The 24,207-nt window shown below is 46.6% G+C and overlaps 2 protein-coding genes across 9 annotated transcripts in view; one reads left to right on the top strand and one right to left on the bottom strand.

Annotated features, from left to right (window-relative positions):
• LOC137433915 (multiple myeloma tumor-associated protein 2 homolog) overlaps nt 1-12,881 on the top strand; it is a 76,475-nt gene extending 63,594 nt beyond the window's left edge. For 4 of the 6 annotated variants that reach the window (XM_068126400.2, XM_068126399.2, XM_068126402.2 and 1 more), the window contains 3 exons: nt 3,435-3,511; nt 3,622-3,744; nt 5,804-12,881. In XM_068126400.2, the coding sequence (XP_067982501.2) occupies nt 3,435-3,511; nt 3,622-3,744; nt 5,804-7,421 (1,818 nt within the window). In that variant the 3' untranslated portion in view covers nt 7,422-12,881. The remainder of the gene's footprint in view (nt 1-3,434; nt 3,512-3,621; nt 3,745-5,803) is intronic. The other 2 variants (XM_068126401.2, XM_068126403.2) reach the window with 2 other exon arrangements.
• On the bottom strand, nt 12,608-23,969 carry LOC137433917 (ADP-ribosylation factor 2-like). 3 transcript variants are annotated; one of them, XM_068126405.2, is made up of 5 exons: nt 23,703-23,969; nt 20,266-20,430; nt 13,915-14,025; nt 13,673-13,797; nt 12,608-13,539 (listed from the first exon to the last, which is right to left on the bottom strand). In XM_068126405.2, the coding sequence occupies exons 2-5, from the start codon at nt 20,411-20,413 to the stop codon at nt 13,378-13,380; spliced, it is 546 nt and encodes a 181-aa protein (XP_067982506.1). In that variant the 5' UTR covers nt 20,414-20,430; nt 23,703-23,969; the 3' UTR covers nt 12,608-13,377. The 3 variants fall into 3 exon arrangements, with proteins under 3 accessions (XP_067982506.1, XP_078642061.1, XP_067982505.2); XM_078785935.1 differs by lacking the exon at nt 23,703-23,969 and adding an exon at nt 23,552-23,692; XM_068126404.2 differs by lacking the exon at nt 23,703-23,969 and adding an exon at nt 23,197-23,397.
• Between the last annotated feature and the right edge of the window lie 238 nt (nt 23,970-24,207).

The raw sequence follows: 24,207 nt of genomic DNA, 5'->3' as shown, positions 1-24,207 counted from the left end.
CGAAGGTACTGTAACGGCGTTCGGGCGGGCGAAGCTGCCGGCTAAAGAACGCCAGCGGTTGCCAAGCTCCACGCACCCATTGCTCGTGCACCGCGCCCACCACGTAGTCCGAGGCATCGGTGGTGAGGGCGATCGGTGCATCGGGCGCCGGGTGCGCGAGCATGGTGGCGTTAGCCAAGGCGAGCTTCGCGCCCGTGAACGCCGTGTCCATCTGCTCGGTCCAGGTAACGTCGCCTTTGCCCGGCTTACCTCGGAGAGCTTCGTGCAGGGGGCGCAAGAGCTGGGCGATACGGGGCAGGAACCGATGGTAAAAGTTCACCATGCCCAGGAACTCCTGCAGCCCTCTGATCGTGCGGGGGCACGGAAACCCCTTCACCGCCTCCACCTTGGCCGGCAGGGGGACGGCTCCGTGCCTGGTGACACGGTGCCCCAGAAAATCGATTATGGTGGCGCCGAACCGGCACTTTGCGGGGTTCACAATCAGGCCATGCTGGCCCAGGCGTTCGAAGAACGTGCGGAGGTGGCGTAGGTGCTCTTCGCGGGACGCGCTGGCGACGAGGATATCGTCCAGGTAGACGTAGACAAAATCCAAGTCACGCAGGACGCTGTCCATCAGTCGCTGGAACGCCTGAGCCGCATTCTTCAGACCGAAGGGCATGCGCAGGAACTCGAAGAGTCCGAATGGCGTGATGACCGCCGTCTTCGGGACGTCCTCCGGCCTGACGGGGACCTGATGGTAGCCGCGTATGAGGTCCACCTTCGAGAAGAAGGACATGCCCGCCAAACGGGCGGAAAAGTCCTGAATGTGGGGGATGGGGTAGCGGTCGGGAGTCGTGGCGTCATTGAGACGGCGATAGTCCCCGCACGGTCGCCATCCCCCGCCGGGCTTCGGCACGATGTGCAGCGGCGACGCCCAAGCGCTCTCTGAGCGCCGAACGATGCCGAGTCGCTCCAGGGTAGCGAACCCCGCTTTTGCCACCGCCAGCTTCGTCGGCTCGAGGCGGCGTGCCCGGGCGTAGACCGGTGGCCCGACGGTGGGGATGTGATGGGCCACCCCGTGCTTGACGGCCCCCGCCGAGAAGGTGGGCCGCGTGAGGGCCGGGAAGCCGGCGAGGAGGCGGGTGAATGCGTCCGCTGCCGGAAGCGTACAGACCAACGTGGCCGGAATCGAACCGTTCGGCAAGCCGCTTGGCAAGCCGCTCGTTGAGCTGGGCAACGCACAAGCGAGCGAGCTGAACGTCTCGGCCTGGACAAGACGTCTGCGCTTGACGTCAACCAGGAGCCCATTAGCGCACAGGAAGTCCGCACCAAGCAGTGCCATGGGCACGTCGGCGGTGACGAACGTTCATCGGAAAACCTGCCCTCCGAACCGCAGAGAGAGGCAGCGATTTCCGTACGTACGGATGGGCGTCCCGTTCGCGGCAAGCAGCGCGGGGCCCCCACCCGGGGCGTGCTTGTCTGACGTGCCGGCGGGAACGACACTCACCTGCGCTCCCGTGTCGCACAGGTAACGGCGCCCGGAGAAGGTGTCCGTTATGAACAGCAGGCTGCTCGAACGGCCGGCGCTCATCGCCACTATTGAGCGCCGGCCCAGGCGTTTCCCGACCTGTTGAAGGAGCATGGCGGATGACACTGCCGAGCTTCATGGCCGAACTTGGCGTGGAACCAGCACCAGGTGGTGGAGCTGGAGGAGCGCGGCTGGCTCCGCCAGGCCGGTGGAGTTGGCGGGTTTCCCCACGGTGGCGGTTTTCGCCGCGGCGGTGGGCGGGGCGTGGCGGCGGTCACGAGGTGCGTATCAGCATGCTGCGTATGCTGTATAAGCTGATGCTGTGGATCAGCAGCATCAGCAGCAGCATCAGCAGCATCAGCCACGAGGGCCGTGACGGCCACGCCGACTCTCGCCCGCGTGTCCGAAGCGGCGAAGTACTTGTCCGCCTCGGCTGCCAATGCTCGGGGTTCCGTTAGCCCGGTCCCGGCCAACGCGAGGCGAACCTGCGCTGGAAGTTGGCGACGGAAAAGCGCCCGGAATAGAGAACCGGGGGCTTCGTCGCCCAACAGTGACAGCATATGGTCCATTCGGACCGACGGGCGCGTGTCACCGAGCTCGGGGAGATCCAGGAGGCGGTCGGCCCGTGCGTCGTCCGTGAGGCCGAACGTGGCTAGGAGTAGCCGCTTGAGTGCCTCGTACTTGTGGCCGTCCGGTGGGTGGCGAAGGACGGACACAACTTGAGCGGCCGTGCCGGGCCCGAGGGAGGCGACGACGTGGCAATAGCGCGTGTCATCGCCGGTGAGGCGCCGAAGCTGAAATTGGGCTTCGGCCTGGACGAACCAGACTTCGGCCTGAGCCTCCCAAAATTCGGGAAGTTTGATGAAGTTGGCCATGGCAATGGCGTCGCGTGTGGAAGGATCGCTCCGACAGATCCAACGTCAAGGGGGTCACCAGTAAAGCGCGGCGTTACGCGCGCTGCTTGCGAGCAAGGAGGAAGCGGTCAAGCGGTAACTTATAAGCGTCTTTATTTCAGGAGCTCACTGTAACACTGGCGCGCTCCGGGCTGCACGCCCGGTGTATATCATGAGGCCACGCCTACCCCTCGGGCGTGGCCACCGCCCACTTGGTGCGCGGAATGATGTCACCACGCCAGTGGGCTTTTGTGTCCGCCACAGTTTAACGTTAAATTATAGTTTAACGTTTAAGTAAAGTAACGTTAAATGAACGTTAAAAAAGTGAAATAATGATTAACGATAATGGTAACGTTAATATTATAGTAAATCTAATCATAACACTAATCCCTTCGTCGTGACTGCAAACGTACGGGAAGTTAAATATACAGTATAATGTTCTACATATTAAAGAAGCGGCAGTTTTGTGTCCGTTACGTCATTACGTCTATGATGTCATTACGACGGCTGACTCCACCGACCGACATTTTAATTTACAAGTAGGCCTACACTCGCTTACTACGGGAGCTGCAGAAAGGGTCATTCCTCTTTGGGATATATAGATTACAGTCGATCTATGGTCGGGTCTCATGAACATTGGGTGTGTTCATTTACCAAGTTTATTGTGGAGAGATCGCGAAGTGGTTTAAGCATTCAAGCAAGCACGCCATTCAAAACCGTTAAGGAACGGCTGGCTTGGCAAGCGCTAGCTAGCTGCTTGGTGGTAAACGAGCACACCTCCAAACCTTGTGGGGTATAGAGATTACAGTGTCGATCTTCCCTCAGTTCTGTAAGTAAAACTTACCTCATGGATGTCGAGATTCCTCCAAATTTCTTTGTTTAATGTTATGAACAGCATTAACGACAGTTTGAAAAGCTAATAATATGTGTTTGTGGTTTATAATATTTTACAAGCCTGGCTATGCCGCTGTGAGACTTTTGGTCTTGTTTTTTTTGTACATTTGTTGACAAATTTCCTTATTTTGTTGGTACAGCATCAGAATGTTCCTCCAAAAGAAGAATCGCTTGGAAAAAGGAAAGATGTTCTTGTGGAAAGCGCCAAGTACGAATGGTACAGTGTGCTCTTTTCCCCACATGTTAATGAATCCCACATTTAATTGTGGCTTGCCTATCATCCTTTAAACGTTACTCTTGAGTTTTGTTTCACCGTTTTATTTTTAGTGGCAAAGTAAAGAGGTTGAAAAAGGAAAAAAAGCACAAGAAGGAAAAGAAAAAGAAGAGGAGCCAATTTCTGCGATCTCATTCTCAAAGTAGTTTTTCTGGTGATGACTCGAAGTTGAATCGGTGAGTTGGGTACTTCCATAGCTCTCACGTATCTAATGCAATGCTTCACTCGGGTGGCATTGTGGCTGATGAGATAACGGGAAATTGAGATTAAGCTGGAACAGTATTTATTTTTTATATTAGGCCAAGTAAAAAAATAAAAATGTTTCTCGTCCGGACTTTTTTGAAAAAGGAGGAGGGAGGCCCTTACTATTTACTATTTTCATTTTTTTTGCTATTTTTTTCCAAGGTGGCTGCCATGAATTGAATGACCACTGTGGCTGACTTAAAGACTCTATAGTTTGTCCAATGTAATGTGAAACATGCCAGTGTTGATTGTTACCGAAAGGCCTGTAATTTCAGGCCTACTTTATATAGTAGGCCTAATTTAGGCCTACTTTATTAACTACAACAGGGCCTAGATACCTAGCTTCTCACTCAGAGACCCGCGTTGTACTCCCACCTCCCACCATTAAACCTACATCATAGGGTAGGACTATGGCTTGACTGTATTCACACTTCAGAATACACGAAACTACACTAGTACTAGGCCATCCAAGTATAGCGTTACAGCTACATATGGATTTTTTAATGCACCAAGTATTTAAAAACAAGTACACTAGAAAATGTATGTCTTGATATGGCTTAAATATTTACGCTATATCACGACGCCAACTTACTTTCGTTGTTTGGTATCCATTACCAATGTCATCTCCATCGTCAAATTCTCCACTGGCAAATTTAACGAAGAGATCGTTCAACGTTCGCTTCTCATCTACAACTGATCTCGCGAATCAAGACTTCAAAACTTTTGTCGACGAACGTATGCTTACACCCACGAATATCGTCATATTCCCCACTCAAATTTGTACCATTAAAAGTATGAAATGCAAGATTTTTACACGTAAATTGCACTTGCCCAGTGCACAACCGCTGCGAGAATTGACAGTCTTTAGCACAAAGTGTCTGCGTTAAGCCTAGCATGTATTAACCAGGAAGTTCCGTTAGAGGGCGGGATCCATAATAGTTCAGATCATCAATGCACAAGATACGATCAGCAAACGCCCGGAAACAGCCAGTTTTAGACCGAGTTTCTTCCCAAAACGATTTTTTTTTAAACAAGTATATATTTTTTAAAAATAGTATTAAATAGTAAATAAAAGTAGGCGGCGACTAAAACGGAAGCGGGGGGCGGGGGCGAGAAACATTTTTTTTTTTTTAACTTGGCCTTATATTGCCTTGTTTAATTCCACTTGGGATTGAAATCCCAAAGCAATTTTTTTCCAATTGATCCAAAAAGGTTGAGCTTTGAGGACAGGAAGTATCCATGTTTTTTTTTTTCTGCACATGCATGAAGAGCTGGAGCATAATCGATTGGGGTAGGGACACCAACAGCCGAGTAGGAGATCAAGGGGAGGGTGAACAAGATAAATGAAACAGCAAGAGAAAGGGGAAAGAAGGAATGAAACAGGACAGGACCAAACCAACAAATGAAAAGAGGTGAGAGGGAGAAGAGAGAGAAGAGAGAGAAAGAGAGATATAAGGTAGAGAATATCACATCACATTAGCCTTGGAAAAAAAAAAAAAGCATGTTTGGGAATAAGGTCATTTGGGGTAGAAGAGGTAATGAGTATAGATTGGGGATGCCTGATGTAGTGGTGAACAGCTGTCTTGAAGCCCTGGAGGGAATAATGGGACTGAACAGAATGGGCAAGTTGGCTCCACAGTTGAGAAGGAAGAGGAACAAATGAGTGGAGGTGAGCAGTGAGCCTGACAAATCTGGGCAGCAGGGAAGAATGGGGAAGATTTGGTCCCCAACTTAAATTGGGGGGTACAACCACCACGAAGAGGCATCCCTGATAGTTATTGGGATTGTTGTTGTCATCGTAGGTCTATGATCGACAAATGTTTCACCATTAAATACGATTGTTTTCCCTTTTATTTGGTTTCATTACAGACTGTTAATCATTTTGTACTGGAAGAAGTTTTGTTTAAAATAGTGTTTGCTTGCTCTATCATCCTAGATGTTAATTATTTTGACGTTATTTCTTATTGACCACTTTATTTGATAAATTTACAGGAGTTTGAACACAAAATCGAAGGGGTGGTTCCAAGAAGAGCAAAAATGCAAGCGTCAAAACTGGACTGATCACCCAGATGAAAGATACAAGACACCTTCGCAGCTTAGTCATAGCTATGATGCAAAGCAAAGTTATGAAAGGAAATGTGGGCCTCGTCATGATTCCAGTTCATCAGAGAGGGATGATTCACATAATCCAATTACCAAAAGGTTGCGAGTAGTAACTGAATCTCACAACTGTAACCAAGAGGGTCAAATAACGTTTCCTTATGCTGAGGGCTCGGACAGGTGGAAAACTTCTCGTCTTCCTCATTCAGAGGGAAAGACTTCCTCAGAGAGGAGGACCCCTTTCCTTGGCCATCCCTCAGAAAGGAGGGGTATCTCACCTTGTGGCCGTTCCTCAGAAAGGAGGAGGCACTCACTTTGTGGCCGTTCCTCGAAAAGTAGGGCGGCCTCTCCTGGTGGCCGTTCCTCAGAAAGTATGGGGAGCTCTCTATGTAGCCATTCATCGGAAAATACTGAGGCCTCGCCCCGTGGACTTTCATCGGAAAGGAGGAGGGCCTCATGCCGTGGACGCTCGTCGGAAAGGAGGAGGACCTCACGCCGTGGACGATCGTCAGAAAAGAGAAGGGACTTGCCCCATGGAAGTTTGTCGGAAATGAGGAGGCCCTCGCCCCGTGGACTTTCGTCGGAAAGGAGGAGGACCTCGCCCCATGGACTTTCGTCGGAAAGGAGGAGGGCCTCGCCACGTGGACTTTCGTCGGAAAGGAGGAGGGCCTCGCCCCGTGGACTTTTGTCGGAAAGGAGGAGGGCCTCACCCCGTGGACTTTCGTCGGAAAGGAGGAGGACCTCGCCCCATGGACTTTCGTCGGAAAGGAGGAGGGCCTCGCCCCGTGGACTTTTGTCGGAAAGGAGGAGGGCCTCACCCCGTGGACTTTCGTCGGAAAGGAGGAGGGCCTCGCCCCGTGGACTTTCGTCGGAAAGGAGGAGGGCCTCGCCCTGTGGACTTTCGTCAGAAAGGAGGAGGGCCTCACCCCGCGGACTTTCGTCAGAAAGGAGGACCTCGCCCAGTGGACTTTCGTCGGAAAGGAGGAGGTCCCCGCCCCGTGGGAGTTCGTCAGAAAAGAGGGCCTTGCCCCGTGGACGTTTGTCGGAAAGGAGGAGGTCCTCGCCCCGTGGAAGTTCCTCAGAAAAGAGGAGGGCGTTGCCCCGTGGACGTTTGTCGGAAAGGAGGGCCTCACCCCATGGGCATTTGTTGGAAAAGAGGAAGGCCTCACCCCATGGACGTTTGTCGGAAAGGAGGAGGACCCCACCCCATGGCCATTCATCAGAAGGGAGGGGGACCCCTCCGCGTGGTCGTTTGTCAGAAGGGAGGACAGAAAGGAGGAGGACCTCGCCCCATGGCCATTCATCAGAAGGGAGGAGGACCCCTCCGCGTGGCCGTTTGTCAGAAGGGAGGTCGGAAAGGAGGAGGACCTCACCTTGTGGAAATTCCTTGGAAATGAGGACAGCCATGTACCATGGATTTTCGTCGGAGAGACGTTCCTCCAACCGTCGTCGTTCAGTTGAAAGAAGGTCCTCACCTCACACACACCGTGATGATACTGACAGCGAATAACAATACTGAATCAGTAATGACTGCAATATGGGTTGTGATACAAATGCATATTTTGGAGGAGTGATGAGAAGAACATTATGTTCTATCAAGGCACACATCTTAGTCTTCACAATTACCTGTCATATCAAAATGGTTTCATAACCTACATCGACGTTTTTGTTTTTGCAACTGCAATTAGGTCAAGCCATTTTTGTGCAATTGTAATAAATATTTTTGAATTTGATAAACAACTGTACAGTTTTGCATTTATCTTGTTTTGTAAGTATTTTAGTTGGATAATTATTTGTTGTGGTAATACATACTTGAACTAGAACAGCACTCAGTAGAGAGCATACCTCCGCCTGGTGAACAGTATACGTTTTGTATCCCACTGATAGGCCGGATTTGGATTCGGACCTGAACCAAAATCGAATTGGCTTGTTCTTGTCACCTAACCAACTCATCCACCAAGTTTATTCATAACTCGTCCATAACTTTTTTAAATATAATGTTATGCCTAAGTCACACATAGGCGGATATTTTGGCGACTACTGGCGACTGCCGGCGATCAAGATTTTTCGGCGACTACTGGCGATTTCGGGCGGTCAAATATGGTCAGGCGGCAGTATGGCGACTGCAGGCGGCCACATTGCGACTGCATTGCGACGACGCCCCGAGTGGGATGGCGACTGTTGAAGATCGACGACGACTGCATTGCAGATGGACGGCGACAGTCTGGCGGCTAGATTACGACCGATGGCGGATCGCGGCGACTGCATTGGGGCCGGGTGGCGGTTTACTCCGACGTCCGCAAGACTGCAATAAGACCGCCGGCGATTGGAGACGATTCACACAACTTTTTAAATCTTTATTTCTCTATTTTACATTTCACTTTATTCATTTCAATGATGTATGACGTGAAGCATAAAGATGTTTGATGTACAATAAGAAAGTTAATAAAGATGTATCATTGTAATGTAATAATCAAACTTTTCTGCAGGGAGAGAGAATGGAAATAAAGTCCAACAAATTATTTCCACTGGTCCCAAGTCCCAAAAATAAAGTTCTCAAAAGTCCCAAGTCCAAACAATAAAGCCATATCCTTGTCGGCACCACAGGACCTCACTCCACGGAGACCCTCACACCATCCTGTCTTGCCATGGAATCGTGGTATGTCGTAATGCAGTCGCCAGGCAGTCGTATCTCTGTCGCCAGTGGCCGTAACTCGGCCGCCACTAGTCCTACTGCTGTCGTCGTCAGTCTCCCATAGCCGCAGGAGAGACGTGACAGTTCTTCTGTAGTCGATATGCAGCCGCAACAGTGTCGGCCCGTAGTCGGGAAGATGCCGCAGGAAGGCCGTATGGCATTCGCATCTCTGCCGTGCTAGCTGGTGGGACGATTGCGGAAGACTATGAGCGACTGGGTTGCGGCCGCTTTACGCTCTTATTACGGATACCGACGACAGCATGGCGGTTCCATCACGACAGCATGGCGGATTTTTTTCGAGTGCGACTGAGCGCGCCGTTTTTAAACATTAAAAAAAATATTTGGCCCCTTTGCGGCTCTTGCCGACTGCAGCCGACCTGGGGAGGATAACCACGACTACAGGCGACCGTCCATTACGGTTTCATTACGATTGTCGGCGGGTGGTGGCGATTTTTCCAGTCGCCAGTAGTCGCCGACAAATCCGCCTATGTGTGACTTAGGCATTATATATCGCTTTTCACCCGATCTCTCAATGGTGAAGAATCACTTGAAAATTTAATAATATTTGTAGCCTAATCCATATTCAGATCTTCACCAAAATCGAATCGATTAGTCCTATTGACACACACAACCTGTTCACCAAGTTTTGTCCAAATCCGTCCACAACTTTGAGATATCCTGCTATATATCATTTTTGGTCATATCACTCAATGGTGAAGAATCGCTTAAAAAATTATACTAGCTTGATCCAGATCCGGATCTTCACCAAAATTGAATCAATTCTTCTTTGTCCCACACACAACCTGTCCAACACGTTTCGTCCAAATCCATCCATAACTTTTTGACATATCCTGCTATATTGTTGGTTTTAGCCTTATCTCCCAATGGTGAAGAATCACTTAAAAAATTAAATAATTCTCATATCCGAATCCATATTCAGATCTTCACCAAAATCGAATCTGTTTGTCCTTGTCCGACACCCAACCAGTCCACCAGGTTTCGTCCAAATACGTCCACAACTTTGAGATATCCTGCTAGGTATCGTTTTTGGCCCGATCTCCCAATGGTGAAGAATCACTTAAAAAATTATAGTAGCCGAATCCAGATCTTCACCAAAATCGAATCATTTCGTCCTTGTCATATATGCTATGCTACATCTCTGCCAAATTTCGTCCGAATCCGTCCACAACTTTTGAGATATCTTGTTCACAAACAAATAGACAGAGGTGAAAACATAACCTCCATCCATCTTTGGTGGCGGAGTTAATAAGCAACCTTTTCGCTTTCTCCTCCATAACTCACTCCTGTTGTTTTGTACATTTCACGAGTCACAAAATTAACCTGACTTTTTAAGGCGGCATGATCAAAAATATTTTGAAACAGCATGATGATAAAAACTTGATCGGCCTGCATTCGCTCCCTTGGCTGTACAGTGTCAAGGACTTATGAGAGCCATCCATCATTCACGGCTCAGGCTGCAACACCCCTCTGGTCTGGGTCATGTTCCAGAACCTCTGCTGCTGCGGGAGCCACTTTGGGAAGCTCGTTGTGGCCGAGAAGCTCCATGCTCGGCAGTTCATGTGCTGTGTGAAAGGGTTATGTTATGGCCGTGCGTGGACAGCCTGCTTTATGTGGACACCATGCCGGGGGGAGGAGGGACTTGGTCATTTGGTCTTGAAATCTTCTTCTTTAACAGTCTCAATTATTCCTGCGTTCATGTGGGGTTGGCCGGAGGAAGTGTTTGGCCCAAGTCTTTCACGAACCGGCTGGCCAGGCCTGTCACTCGACTTCGTAGTTTAGGGCAGGAATTTGCAATTTGTTCAGGGTGCTGGTGGTAGCGTGCCGCCTATCCATCGTGAAGGACACCGTGGGATGGGATCTTCAACATCTACCAACTAATGCTGGCAGATGCCCTGTTTTGCCCTGTTTAACTTCCATCCAAAGGACAGCACACACATTATTGAATCAGACTGCCTGTGAAACACCAGGATGACAGTTTATAACTGTGTCAGCATTCAAACACAGGCTGTACAGCTTCGAGGCGAGTGTACATACCTCGAGGCCATCCTGCCAGCCAGGGACTGCAGGAGAGAACGTCTTGTAATAACAAACTGCTGGACACAGACCAATTCATCCTCGAAACTCCAGCAGGCTATCCATGGGAATGAAACAACATCGCTGGTTAATTTTTAAGCTTCAGTGCATCACCATTATTTGAAAATGGGGTGGTGGAGGGGTTGGAGTGCAAGGATAAAAAAAGTAAGAGGATAGCATTTTGATAATTGGCAAACACTGTATATTAACACTTGTTCGTTTTACGACAGACATTCCAACAAACCTGGGCTTTAGGTGCCGTGCCTTGGCCTTCACTTGAACGTCCGCATTTTATTCCCAACACGCGACATTTTATTATCGTATCCATGGAAATCTCCACACATGGCTTGCGGACTTCCTCTCTAGTCGTAGTCAACGTGTGGCCCTGAATGGATTTCTCTCATCTCCTCTTCCTGTTCAGGCTGGAGTTCCCCAAGGCAGTGTTCTGGGCCCTGTGCTTTTTCTGGTCTTCATCAATGATCTCTCTGACTCTCTGGAAAATCCTCTCTATCTTTGCTGATGACTCTACTCTCTGTCGCTCCATTCCTCATCCCTCAGATCGGCAGTCTGCAGCCTCCTCACTCTCTGCAGACCTGGACAAAATCACAGACTGGGCAAACAAGTGGAACATGTCTTTCAATCCTGACAAATTTCACACTCTCACTATGTCTCTTCGAAAAGACCACCTGGACAACCCTCCCATCTACTTTCTCAACAATCCTCTCCAATAAGTCACTCAATCTCTTGGCTCACAATCTGCCATGATCTTTCCTGGGAAAACCACATTTCCAAGCTGGCCTCCAAAGCCATAGCTGACTGGGCATTCTCCATCGTGCGAAGTCCTTCCTTGGCACACCTGAGCTCCTCACCACATACAAGGCTTTCATCTGCACCTCAATTGAATACTGCTCTTCCCTCTGGGCTGATGCTCCTGCCTCACACTGAGCTCGGCTTCACGCTGTTGAAACCAAAGCTTTCAGAATCATTGGAATCTCCCGCGATGAAGCCGATTGTGAGGGCCTTTCACTCACTCACCGCAGGCAGGTTGATGGTCTTTCTGTCTTCTACTGACTCTCTGGCCTAACCCCCCCAGCCCTGTCTGCTCTGTCCCCCAAATATTCCTACAGGTCACACAAGATCTGCCTGCAACCCTCTTCTGGTGCAACTGCCAAAATGAAGACACTCTGCTCACCTTCAATCTTTCATTCCGCTTTTCTCCCGCCTCTGGAACAAACTCCATCGCTCTCTTAAATCCCACTCCTCCCTCCAGGTCTTTAAAACAGCTGTTCACCACCATCTCTTGTCTTCCCCCATCCAAAACCTTGATCTCTTCCACCCCTGTTAATTCACCCCAGATCCACTTTTTTGAAATTCCGACTTCTTTCCTGGAAGTCCTTGCAGTGTCCGTGTTTTTTTTTTTACCTCTCCCACTCCTCCTCCCCCCAAGCCCTCTACGTCCCACAGATCTCCCGGTCCCTTCTCTCAAATGTTGTACTTGTGTGCTTCCCCATCTTGTCTCCCGCTCCATTTATTTCGTTGTGTCCATTTGTTTTTTTGTAATTAATGTTAGCTCTTACATGAGCCTCGATCTTGTATCCAAAAAAAAAAAGAGCAGACCCGTTTCACCTACCACGTGGCTCAAAAGGTGAATCACCATAAGCTCGATGAATGGCTCATACATGGCACACACCGGCCCCCTTTATCACACATTACACAAAAAGACGTTTCAACCATGGACTGTATATACCAGCCCTTCAAGAGATGAACCACACACCAATTTTATTTTATTTTTCCTTTTTTTTTTTTCACTTTTACTATTTTAACCCTTTCGCTTTTACTATTACTCATTCTGAATTTGGTAACAATACCAAGATTCATTATGCAACGTATATACTTCAAGCATTAGATGTGTTCATGTCATCTATTTTATAGAGAAATAAATCTTCAAACACTTGGAGTATTTGACTTTTTATATGTGAAATAAAGTTGAAATGTAACATTAAACCCATTGCCAAATAGGACAAAGAAAGAAAAAAAAAAAATTCGACCCTCTGTGTAAATGAATCTCAGCATATGACAACCGCACATTGATCCATAAAGGCTTCCTTGATGCCATGCCGCTCCATTTCCCAAATACCCAGCGAAGGACACTTTCACACAACAACACGCTGCCCACTCACATGAAACAAAAGGGGGAAAAAAAAGCTTTAACATGAAGCAATTAACACCACAAAGTTCATTTTCAAACGAATTGGCAAAGCTTCCACTCATGAAGCGATGTGGTTAAAACAAATGTGATGAATTTTGACATTCCATTCATTGCAAAAAGGTACTTTAAGTCGGTTGCAAACCTAGACCTCGTTCGACGGACGCTTGCAATCAGCTGCACGTCCGTATATTTTTAACCAAAATGGAAGGTTTTTTTTTTTGTTTGTTTTTTGACCACGAAGCAGCAACATTAGTGAGCTGCACTCGACCACCGAGCAATTATGCAACGCTCTTGGCGAGTGTCGGTTGGCAGTTCGACTCAATGTGGTAACCTTTACAAATGCAGGTCGACGAAGTCCATGATCATCTTACGGCCGGAATGACCCTGCATTCGAAACAAGAGGCAACGGTGTTTTCGTCGGGAGCAAAGTTGGACTGGGCTGGCCTGGGAGATGACAACACTGCCGTTTCACTTTGTGGACTTGAAAGAGTTGGTAAGCCAATCGAGGCCCTCGTAAAGGCCGTCGCCGTTGGTGGCACACGTGGCTTGGATATACCAGTTGCGACGATGCAAGCAATGCAATCCCAGGGTCTGTGTGAGTTCTCCTACGTTCATGGCGTTTGGCAAGTCCTAGGCAATCGGCATGTGGAGAGTTGGTCAGGGAAAGGGAAAGGAATGCAGAATGTAGAAGATGAGCTGAAGCCAAAGTGAAAAAGAAGCATAACAGGAGAATCATTGCAAGTTGGATGGCTAACTAATTTACCTGTTTGTTTGCAAACACCAGAAGGTTAGCCTCACGCAATTCTTCCTCATCAAGCATCGACTTGAGCTCATCCCTTGCCTCAACCACACGCTCTCTGTCATTACTGTCTACCACAAAGATTACTCCTGGGATACAACACATCGACACAATATGATGTCGGGATAGGCATTGGGATTAACTTCAGCAAAAGTGACATTTTGGGTAGTAGGAGATGGAAAATAAGAAATAACCGGCAACAGTACCTTGGGTATTCTGGAAATAGTGTCGCCATAGTGGTCGAATTTTATCCTGTCCACCAACATCCCAAACCGTGAAACTGACGCTCTTGTAGTCCACAGTTTCCACGTTGAATCCTGTAATGGGTTAAATCATATGGTCATGAGACAAACTAAAACGTTATGGAAAAGGAAAGAAAGGACAAGAAAAGATCCAATACAAAGGAAATGCATCTTTAACAAGAGGAAGGATTGTTTTGCAATATATGTCCCCTACCAGTCCCAATGAATGCTCTTGTTCCAAGCAAAAAGCATAACTCCGTGAAAAATTTGCAAAACTCCCCAAAATTCAAACTTGTTCTGTAACTTGTAATAAAGCCATGTGCCAAGTTTCAGTTGAATATGTTAAAGGGGTATGGGAAAAAGTGCAGAAAACCACAGGTGGGAAGGATTGACGGACTGACAGACAGATGGAGAGCAAAACTCACCTCCTTCAATTTCCTCGTTTTCTTTTCTGAAAGTCCTTGGTGTGTCCAGCTTGTTTATCCCATGTACCCCACCCCAAACCAACCCAACCCTTTCTCTTCCACAGATCTGATGTCCCTGTTCCCTATTGCTATTGAGCTTCCCTCTCTTTATTATATGTTCTATGTGCTAGCTCTAATACGAGCTTTGACCAAGTATACAAAAAAAAAAGAAGCTGTGGTCCCATCTGGGCAGGGGATTAATAAAATAGGTTGACTGAACACAAATCCATTTTCCCCAACACTATCCTTATATATAAGGCTAACCCCCACTCTTGCGGGGAAAATGGCCTTAAAATGCATGTTGTTGTTGTTGTATCCTTTTATATATATATATATATATATATATATATATATATATATATATATATATATATATATATATATATATATGTGTGTGTGTGTGTGTGTGTGTGTGTGTGTGTGTGTGTGTGTGTGTGTGTGTGTGTGTGTGTGTGTGTGTGTGTGTGTGTGTGTGTGTGTGTGTGCGCGCACTGTGTACTCCCGGTGTGTACCCCGGTTCAGAATAGGTACACCGTATCCCTGCGTGTCGTAAGAGGCGACGAAAAGGGTTGGCGTCAGGAAGGGCATCCGGCCATAAAAACATTGCCTCAAAAAGAGAACCATGACAATTACAACTACATATGGGCAGGGTACAGCCCGTAGTACCCCGTGGGGGACCCCACTCCCTCTCGTCAAAACTCAAGGTGGGGAACCCAATCGAAGCAAGGGTGGAAATCACTCCATTTATGACGACGAAACGTCTGAAGCCCGACGTGGAGATCGGTTTCTGAGGTTTGGGACATGGAATGTGGGGACAATGACAGGGAGATCAGGAGAAGTGGTGGAAGTATTGGTCAGAAGAAGAGAGGACATATGTTGTGTGCAGGAGACGAGATGGAAGGGAGGTGGTGTGAGAATGGTGAAGGGTAGGCAGGGACAGAAATACAGGTTTGTGTGGCAAGGGTGCCCAGAAGGCGTGAATGGTGTTGGTGTCCTATTTTCTGAGGAGTTTGTAGACAGTGTGGTGAGTGTGACAAGGGTGAGTGAAAGGTTGATGATGGTGAAAATGATGATTGGAAAGCTCTTGGTGAACGTCATCTCGGGATATGCTCCGCAGGTTGGTCGGAGCGATGAAGAGAAGGACAAGTTCTGGTGTGCAATAGTGAAGCTGATGGAAAACGTGAAAGATAAAAGATAAGGAAGTTGTTGTGGTAGGAGGAGACCTAAATGAACATGTGGGAAGGAGTATGGACGGTTTTGAGGGAGTTCATGGGGGTTACAGAAATGGTGTGAGAAATGGAAAAGGTGAAAGGATTTTGGAGTTTGCTGATGGAGCTGATTTGTTGATTTGTAATACTCAGTTCCAGAAAGAGGATAATAAGCTTGTTACATACACGTCAGGTGGGTCAACGACAACTGTTGACTACCTGCTGGTGCATAGGCGAGATAGGGGGCACCTCCGGGACACAAAGGTGATCCCGGGGGAGGAGGCTGCTTCACAGCACCACTTGGTTGTCTGCGACATAAGGGTGAAAGGTGCGAGGAGAGCTCGGCGGGTGAAGTACCAACCGAGAATGAAGGTGCGGAGGTTGAAAGAGGTGACAGTGAGTGAGGCATTACAAGAGAGCCTGAGTATGGTAGAGGATGATGTGGTTGAGCTTGAAAGTGGTTGGATGTCAATGAAAGATAGTCTGTTGGGAGCCGTTGGTGAAGTATGTGGATGGACAAAAGGACCACCGAGGCACTCGGAAACATGGTGGTGGGATGATGAAGTTGGAAAGAAGATTGACGAGAAGAGGAAGAAGTTCAAGGAGTGACAGAAGGCGAAGGGTATGGGGGCAGAAAAGGCAGAGCATGAAAGTTATAAGGCAGCCAAGAAGGCTGCAAAGAAAGAGGTAGCAAAGGTGCAGGAGGCATGTCGGAAAATGTTCGGAGAACGCTTGGATTTGGAAGAGGGTCAGAGAGCGGTATTCAGGATTGCAAAGCAGATAGTGAAAGAGAGGTGTGATGTGATGGGGATGAGTTGCTTGAAGGATGAAGTGGGACAAATCGTTGTGGACCCAGATGGAATTAAAGGAAGATGGAAGAGGAAGATGGAAATACTGTTGAATGCAGAGAATGAATGGGATTGGCAACATGGAGAGTAACCCAGTTTTAGGACTGGCAGAGAAGATAACCGAGAAGGAAGTTGAGGAAGCGATAAAAGCAATGAAGGGCAGAAAAGCGGGAGGGCCGACGGGAGTTGTGGGAGATATGTTGAAGGCAGCGGAAAATTGGGGTGTGACGAGAATGACAGATCTGCAATCTGGTGGTGAAAGAAGGCCGCATTCCAGTGGAGTGGGAACTGAGTACCCTTGTCCCTCTATACAAGGGGAAAGGTGACCCTCTGGACTGTGGCTCGTATCGAGCGATAATGTTATTGGAGCATGGAATTAAGGTATTGGAAAGGGTGTTGGAGAGGAGGATAAGGAAGAAAGTGAAGATTGACGAAATGCAGTTTGGATTTATGCCAGGAAGAGGAACAACAGACGCGCTTTTTATTGTGAGGCAGTTACAGGAGAAATACATGAAGAGGAAGAAGTTGTTTCTTGGGTTTGTTGATCTGGAGAAAGCATTCGATAGGGTTCCACGTGAAGTAGTGACATGGGCATTGAGGAAATTAGGAGTGGAGGAATGGTTGATTAGAGTAGTGATGGCAATGTACAAAAGAGCGCGCACAGCTGTAAGGACGAAGGACGGGAACAGTGGTGAGTTTGAGGTGAAGGTGGGAGTGCATCAGGGGTCGGTACTAAGTCCACTACTATTTGTAGCTGTGATGGAGGTGCTGGCTCGGAACGTAAAGGAGGGTTTACCATGGGAGTTGTTGTATGCAGATGATCTGGTGTTGATTGCAGAAAGTATGGATGGACTGAAGGAGAAGATGAACAAGTAGAAGGAATGTATGGAGACAAAAGGTCTGAAGGTGAATATCGGAAAAACGAAGGTGATGGCAAGTGGTAAAGCATGTGGTGAGGTGGAAAGAACTGGGAAGTGGCCGTGTGCTGTGTGCTGTGTGCAGGAAGGGTGTCGGAGTAAATTCCATTCAATGTGCAATGTGCACTGAGTGGGTTCATCAAAAATGTCGTGGTTTGAGAGGGTCATTAACCAGTGTGGCAGCTACATTCAAGTGTAAGGTGTGCACAGAGGGAGCTGCAGATGGAGGAAATGTTGAGTTGGATCTTGGAGACGGCGTGAAGCTGGAAGGTGTGAAAACATTTTGTTACCTAGGAGACATGCTGAATGGAGAAGGTGGATCAGACTCGGCAACGGTTGCTCGAGTGAGATGTGCAAGGAAGAAGTTTCGGGAACTGAGTGGTGTGCTGACGAGGATGGGAGTGTCGTTGAAGCTGAAGGGAAAGGTGTATGCTGCATGTGTGAGAAGTGTTATGATTTATGGGAGCGAGACATGGGTAATGAACGTAGAGCAGCAACGAAGGCTGGAAAGGATGGAAATGCGAATGGTTCGGTGGATGTGTGGAGTATCGTTGAGAGAGAGGAAGACAAATGATGAATTGCGAAAGATGATGGGAATAGAGCCTGTGATTGATGCTGTGAAGAGAAACAGGTTGAGAGGGTTTGGTCATGTGTTGAGGAAGGATGAAAGTGACTAGTTGAGAAGTGATGGAAATGAATGTAGAAGGAAGTAGAGGACGAGAAAGACTTGGCTAAAAATGGTCGAAGAAGAAATGCGGGCAAGGGGGTTAACAAGGGGAGATGCAGAAAATAGGACAAAATGGAGAAGATTGTCATGGGGACCGCAAGGCTAACCCCCGCTCTTACAGGGAAAATGGCCTTAAAATGCCTGTTGTTGTTTGTATATCACATTGATCAGGCTTGTGGACGAGTTTATAAAATGAGAGTGATCATAAAATCATTCAAATTGATGATGACCATTCCTTTTTGCACCGTGACGATGCATATGCTGCCGAAGCAGTTTCCTTGGCTATTGGGCATAATCCTGGATGGGTCGCCACTCCGACGCAGGATACCTGAATGGCTCATCCATACCAGCAAGCTGGTACTCAATTTGCCGACCTCGGAAGGATGACAGGCTGAGTCAACAACCCCCCTGGTGTTAATTCAACGATAGACTGGGATTCAAACTCTGGATCCTAGGATCCCAAGCCAGCACCCTAACCGCTCAGCCAACACCAGGCTCCTTCAAATTGAAGTAATCATAAAAATAGAACTGTGGGCCCTGAAGGTCACCTGGATCAGGAGCAAAAGTCACTCAAACTCCCCGCAGACTCCCTTAGACCCTGATTTTTTTTTAATGCCATGAACAAGTTTTGGTACATCATGGATGATGAAGGTTGTGGTCATGTTTCATTTAAATAGTGTGTAGTTTCAGAGAAGAGAGCAAATTCCTATTTTGGAGGGGGAGGAACACCACCCTGCTCAAACAAGTGGAACATGTCCTTTGGCGTGAAGAGTGTCGTGACCAAGTGCAAGTCCAGGTGAACTAAATCTTTCCATTGTCGTTTTTATTACGTTTTGTATCAGTTTTTGTACCATAAACAGGCTGAACCGTTTGTTTTGTATCCCACTGATAGGCCGGATCTGGATTCGGACCTGAACCAAAATCTAATCGGCTTGTTCTTGTCACCAAACAAACTCATCCACCTAGTTTTGTCATAACTCGCCCACAACTTTTTGAGATGTGTAATATATCTCAATGGTGAAGAATCATTTTAAAAATTAAACTGTTGTTTCCAGATTTGAATCTTCCCCAAAATCGAAACGATTCGTTCTTATCAAACACCCAACATATTCATCAAGCTTCGGCAGAATCTGTCCATAACTTGAGATATCGTGGTATACTGTGTATCGGTTTTAGCTGTATCACTCAATGGTGACACATCACTTTAAAATCATCGGATCCGGATTCGGATCTTCACCAGAATTGAATCAATTTGTCCTTGTCACACACCTAACCCACCCACCAAATTTCATCATCACTCATCCTTGAGATATCATCATCCTGGCGTTGGCTTAGCGGTTAGGGTGCCGGCTTGGGATCCTAGGATCCTGTTAGGGATCCTAGGATCCTGCAGCATCCTGGGTTCGAATCCCGGTCGATCGCTGAATTAACGCCAGGGGGGTTGACTCAGCCTGTCATCCTTCCGAGGTCGGCAAATCGAGTACCAGCTTGCTGGGATGAATGATCACGGTGTGTACCCCGATTTAGAATAGGTACACCGTATCCCTGCGCATCGTAAGAGCGTGACCAAGGGTTGGCGTCAGGAAGGGCATCCGGCCATAAAAACATTGCCTCAAACAGGGAACCATGATTGTCATGGGGCCCGCAAGGCTAACCCCCGCTATAGCGGGAAAAAATGGCCTTAAAACGATCATTCATTCATATTCATTCATCCACATTTGCACACCAATGCCATGCAAGCATTAAATAATAAACACGCCAAGACAGAGAAAAACAAGAGCAAGCAAATATCGAGAAAATGGAACATGGTAATTTGTTATCGTATCACATTGGGATACCGATATAGCCCGATTGCTCAATGGTGGTGGTTAAAGACAGGGTGGCATAGACACGATCGTGCGACGTCAGCCATAAAACGAAATTCGATCGAGAAACTCAAAACCTCCCCCTCTCCCATTCCCGCTTTACCTCTACAAAACATTCAGGCACCCAAACAAAAACTGACATCGAAGTTGTAATTCAAAGTCTTTCAAAGATAAAGACTCGAGGTAGCACGGTCATTAATGGCATTGTGACGTGCAAAAACGTTTCATCACAAGCCGTCGAACCTCAGATGAAAATCGGCGGAAAAAGAAATTCAAACTTCCTCACCGATTGTAGGAATGGTCGTCACGATCTCGCCCAACTTCAGCTTATAAAGGATGGTGGTCTTTCCTGCAGCATCCAACCCAACCATCAGGATTCGCATTTCCTTCTTCGCAAAGAGCTGTTGAAAAAGTTGAGCGAGGACATTCCCCATAGTGCAGCCTTTTGTGGCTGCAATGGGGGAGTGGATGGGAGAGACATACCAGGGCAAGGAAGGACAACAAATATTGTCAACGAAGTGAACCATTGTGGACACCGAGAGAACAGAACCCATAAATATCCAAAACCTTTAAAAAAAACAAAAAAAAAACACCCATTCCCTATGGAAGCGGCAGGAAGAGTCATGTTATTATCCTCTCTGGGATATATAGATTACAGTAGTTCTAGGTGCTGGTCTGTTAGTCGTTGTGGACGTGACAAGCATACGATGCCTCGGGGACGTCGGGACTCCTCCAGATTTATTTCAGTCTCGTGTTAATCAGCAATAGTGACTGTTTAAAAAGGCAGTCATACGTTTTTGTGGTTTATAATGTTTTTATGCCTCCGCTGATGGTCGCCAGAGGCATTGTATTCAGGTTATCCAGCCGTCCATGATCAGGTTTTTGTTACCACGATAAGTTAAGAATGGCTTTACAGATCAAAATCAAACTTGGAACAAGTATATATAATGATGCAAAGATTAAATGATTGAATTGTGGGGTCAATAGGTCCCGTGAGGTAAAGATTCTGTTACCGAGCTAACTTGTGGATCAGTGATGGGTAGAGTCCCTGTATAAAGAGAGTTGCGCCATGCGCTGACCCGAGATTTCTGGTCACGTGATTTCGTGGCGCCATTTTGTGTCTAACTTCACCGTGCGTGAACGTCAGCTTGGTACGGGAATGTTGTTTATTGCCAAACAAAATGACTGGTTGTTCTGCTTTTGGTTGTTCAAACCAATCTGGGAAATATAAGATGTATAGATTTCCAAGTGATAAAGTCAGAAGACAAATTTGGGAAGCGAAAGTCAGACGAAAGAGCTGGAAAGCGATCGACTCCTCGAGACTCTGCCAGGTAGGCCCACGCCGCTTGATGATCGATGTTCAAAAGCAATTCTATCTGCTCGGTTTTTTTTTGGTTGTCTGTCCGTTGAAAACCCTTTTAAAGGGAAGTGATTTGTGTTTGTTTATAATCTTCAAGGAGCTGACCAAAAATGCATTTCCGTGGGAAGAACCCTGCTCAATTTTTTTCGGGTAGAACTGGCGGACCGCATATTGTCATTGATTGATGAAATGTCCCGGTACAGTGACATTGCCTGGTCTGCGGGCAATGTCACTGTACTTTTTCAGAGGGAATTAATTTTGATTTTATAGGGGTGGGAAACCCATGGTCCGTTTTGTTTTCAGTTGTCTGTCCGTCCATTCAAAACTTATTCCGAGGCAAGTTATTTTTTTGGTTTAAAATCTTTAGCCTAATCGGCAATCATAAAAGCAATTTTAGGGGGGGGCCTGCTCAATTTTTTTGCGGGTTGTGCAGCCATCCATACGTCCAAAATTTGACGAGTTATTGTTTGCTTTGTACAGTGCTCATGCGTCTTGTGGCATATTTGCTCAAATATTTCCCACCCCGGGATTTATGGCCAAATTGTAGTGATGGAAGATTTTGCACATTGGACAATCCCTATATATTTAACCTGGTGACAGCTATCGTTCCCAAAACATACAATATTTCGAGGTGATTAATGCAGTAAAACAGGTGTATTTGTGTACCCACATTTAAAACTGGCTCAACTTTCAAAAGCTGTTATCCCTGTTTGATATCAATATACATGTGGTCGATAGAGCTAGCGATTTGTCTGGCCATCTTCCGGAAGATTGTCCATGTGATTTTCTGTTGTGGAAGTACTAGTACATGACAGCTCATTAAAATTAAACTGTGTTGTGTTAGAATAAAAATTTCAATAAATAAATACATCAAGGACACTCATTGTATGATTGCAGGAACATTTCGATGTGAATCAGTTTGAGAGGGGGCGAGCTGATGACAAAAAGAGGTTGAAGTGCTCTGCAGTTCCAACAATATTTAGCTACCGGAAACCCGTGAAGCTGCGCAACTCCCCCAAGAAGCGTGGACCGTCCAGAACTGAGAGACTACATCTACCAAACTTGTCCGACCACACCTACTCCACTCATGAACGTATTGACTCCTCAAATGAATCTCAATGTAAGAATTGTTTTATTTATTACAAAATCATGGCAGGACATGTTCAATCAGACATATTTTAAACGATTACAAAATGACAGGCATGTGCTTGTCTATATTTGTATAGCTCTTTGAACTATAATTGTACGTTCAGATTATGATGACTATCTTCCTGTTGCCATTTTCTTTTTACATTATTCTAAATATTTTGCAAAATTAAATTGTAAAAAAATTGTGTTATATTTAACGTTAAGTATAAAATTATCTTTCCCGATTACAGCATTTATCTACAGAATACTGAGCAATTGTACATACCAATTTTCCAGTTGGCCAGCATTGGTTTGTCTTACTTATAATGTTAGCTCTTATATGCAGTGTTGGCTTGTAATATGCATTGCCATACCACTTTTAATATCACCACACAGCTCTTTTTCACGGCAATAGCTGAGTTTTTGACAAAACAAATATCACCTGTATGTAATAATAAGACTAAATATGTGTAGTAAATTTTTTTTTAGCAGGTTTAGAATATATCACCCCATATCGCGAATGTACATGTATATCTAATCCGACACACAGACACAAAATGGCGTCCAAATTTGAGTTGACACAACTCTCTATATACAGGGACTCTAGTGATGGGATTCTGACCAAACTTGGTACATGTATAAATTATGATGCAAAGATGAACCGATTCGATTTTGGCGTCAAAGGTCAGAGTTCATGTTAGGTAAAAATGCGATTCAAATCAAACTAACCAGTAAGTGATGGATGGAATGAAGACAGACACACGCACGCTGGAGGATATGGATACTACGAGACCTGGCACATCTCCCGAGGCCCACTCGCGTGTGGGGATAGCAGCCAAAAACAAATTACATGTATACGCATACACATCTACAGGCAGATACAGATACACACACACACAGAGGCTGCACACGAACCACCCACAACTTCCTGGCACGTTGTCAACACGCGCAAATGGAACACAGGTGAGCGAGAGAAACAGGTGTCGAATTGGGATAATCGAGCCAGGGAGAAGGGAGGTAACAAAGATTTCCATCAGAAGGTGAATGAATCACTTGGAAAGTGAAATGATTTTTTAACACTCACAGCGCACGATAACGAACCAGGAAGTGAGGAAAATAAATCTTAACGGATGTTGAAGGACATATTCAATTCGCTTTACTAAAACTAGAGACCGAATTTCCTGAAATAAATACAATATAAATCATTGGACACACGGAACGGAATGAAAACTCACGAGCGCTCACACAACCAACACGCCAAAAGGCAGGGACGAAGAAAAATGGCCTCCGATCTTTCCTTCGTGGAGTCTGACGTATTTTGAGAGGGTTTCTTAATTAAAGTCTCAAAACAACATTTACACCAAACTAAGGTGTTTTCATAAACATTTCTGATTCACCATAGGTGTTTAATGAATCACAATTTAAACGTGAGAAAGTAACGACCCCTTAAAACCGCCGCCGATACACCACCTTATCGATCGAGGTATTTCGTTCTCATATATGAAGACAGCAACAAGCTCATAAACAAAGCAAAATCACAGCAGCATCCTTGTTTTGGGGCTCACAGTAAGAGTGTCGAAAAGTACGTAAATAAAGTACTAACAAATCTATTATACTAACACAGTCCCACGGAAGAACACCCTTCCTTATTGGGCGATGCATAGGCAACGACGCGCTGCTTCGCATGCTCCCGGAAGTTTGTGTTTTAGCAATATAAAGGTAGGGCATGACAATTGTAAA

This window comes from Myxine glutinosa, chromosome 10, assembly GCF_964187855.1.
Source record: "Myxine glutinosa chromosome 10, kmMyxGlut1.1, whole genome shotgun sequence".
NCBI lineage: Eukaryota > Metazoa > Chordata > Myxini > Myxiniformes > Myxinidae > Myxine > Myxine glutinosa.
Note: the sequence above shows the minus strand (reverse complement) of the source record. Positions and strands in the feature narration are given on the sequence as shown.

Bases quoted from the DNA above. Each gene is read 5' to 3' on its own strand.
- LOC137433917 (XM_068126405.2), bottom strand. From the start codon at position 20,413: ATGGGGAATGTCCTCGCTCAACTTTTTCAACAGCTCTTTGCGAAGAAG. The intron at 13,798-13,914 runs GTACTGTTGCCG...GTTGTATCCCAG, and splicing joins CTATTTCCAGAATACCCAAG to GAGTAATCTTTGTGGTAGAC. The intron at 13,540-13,672 runs GTAAATTAGTTA...CCGATTGCCTAG, and splicing joins TGGTGTTTGCAAACAAACAG to GACTTGCCAAACGCCATGAA.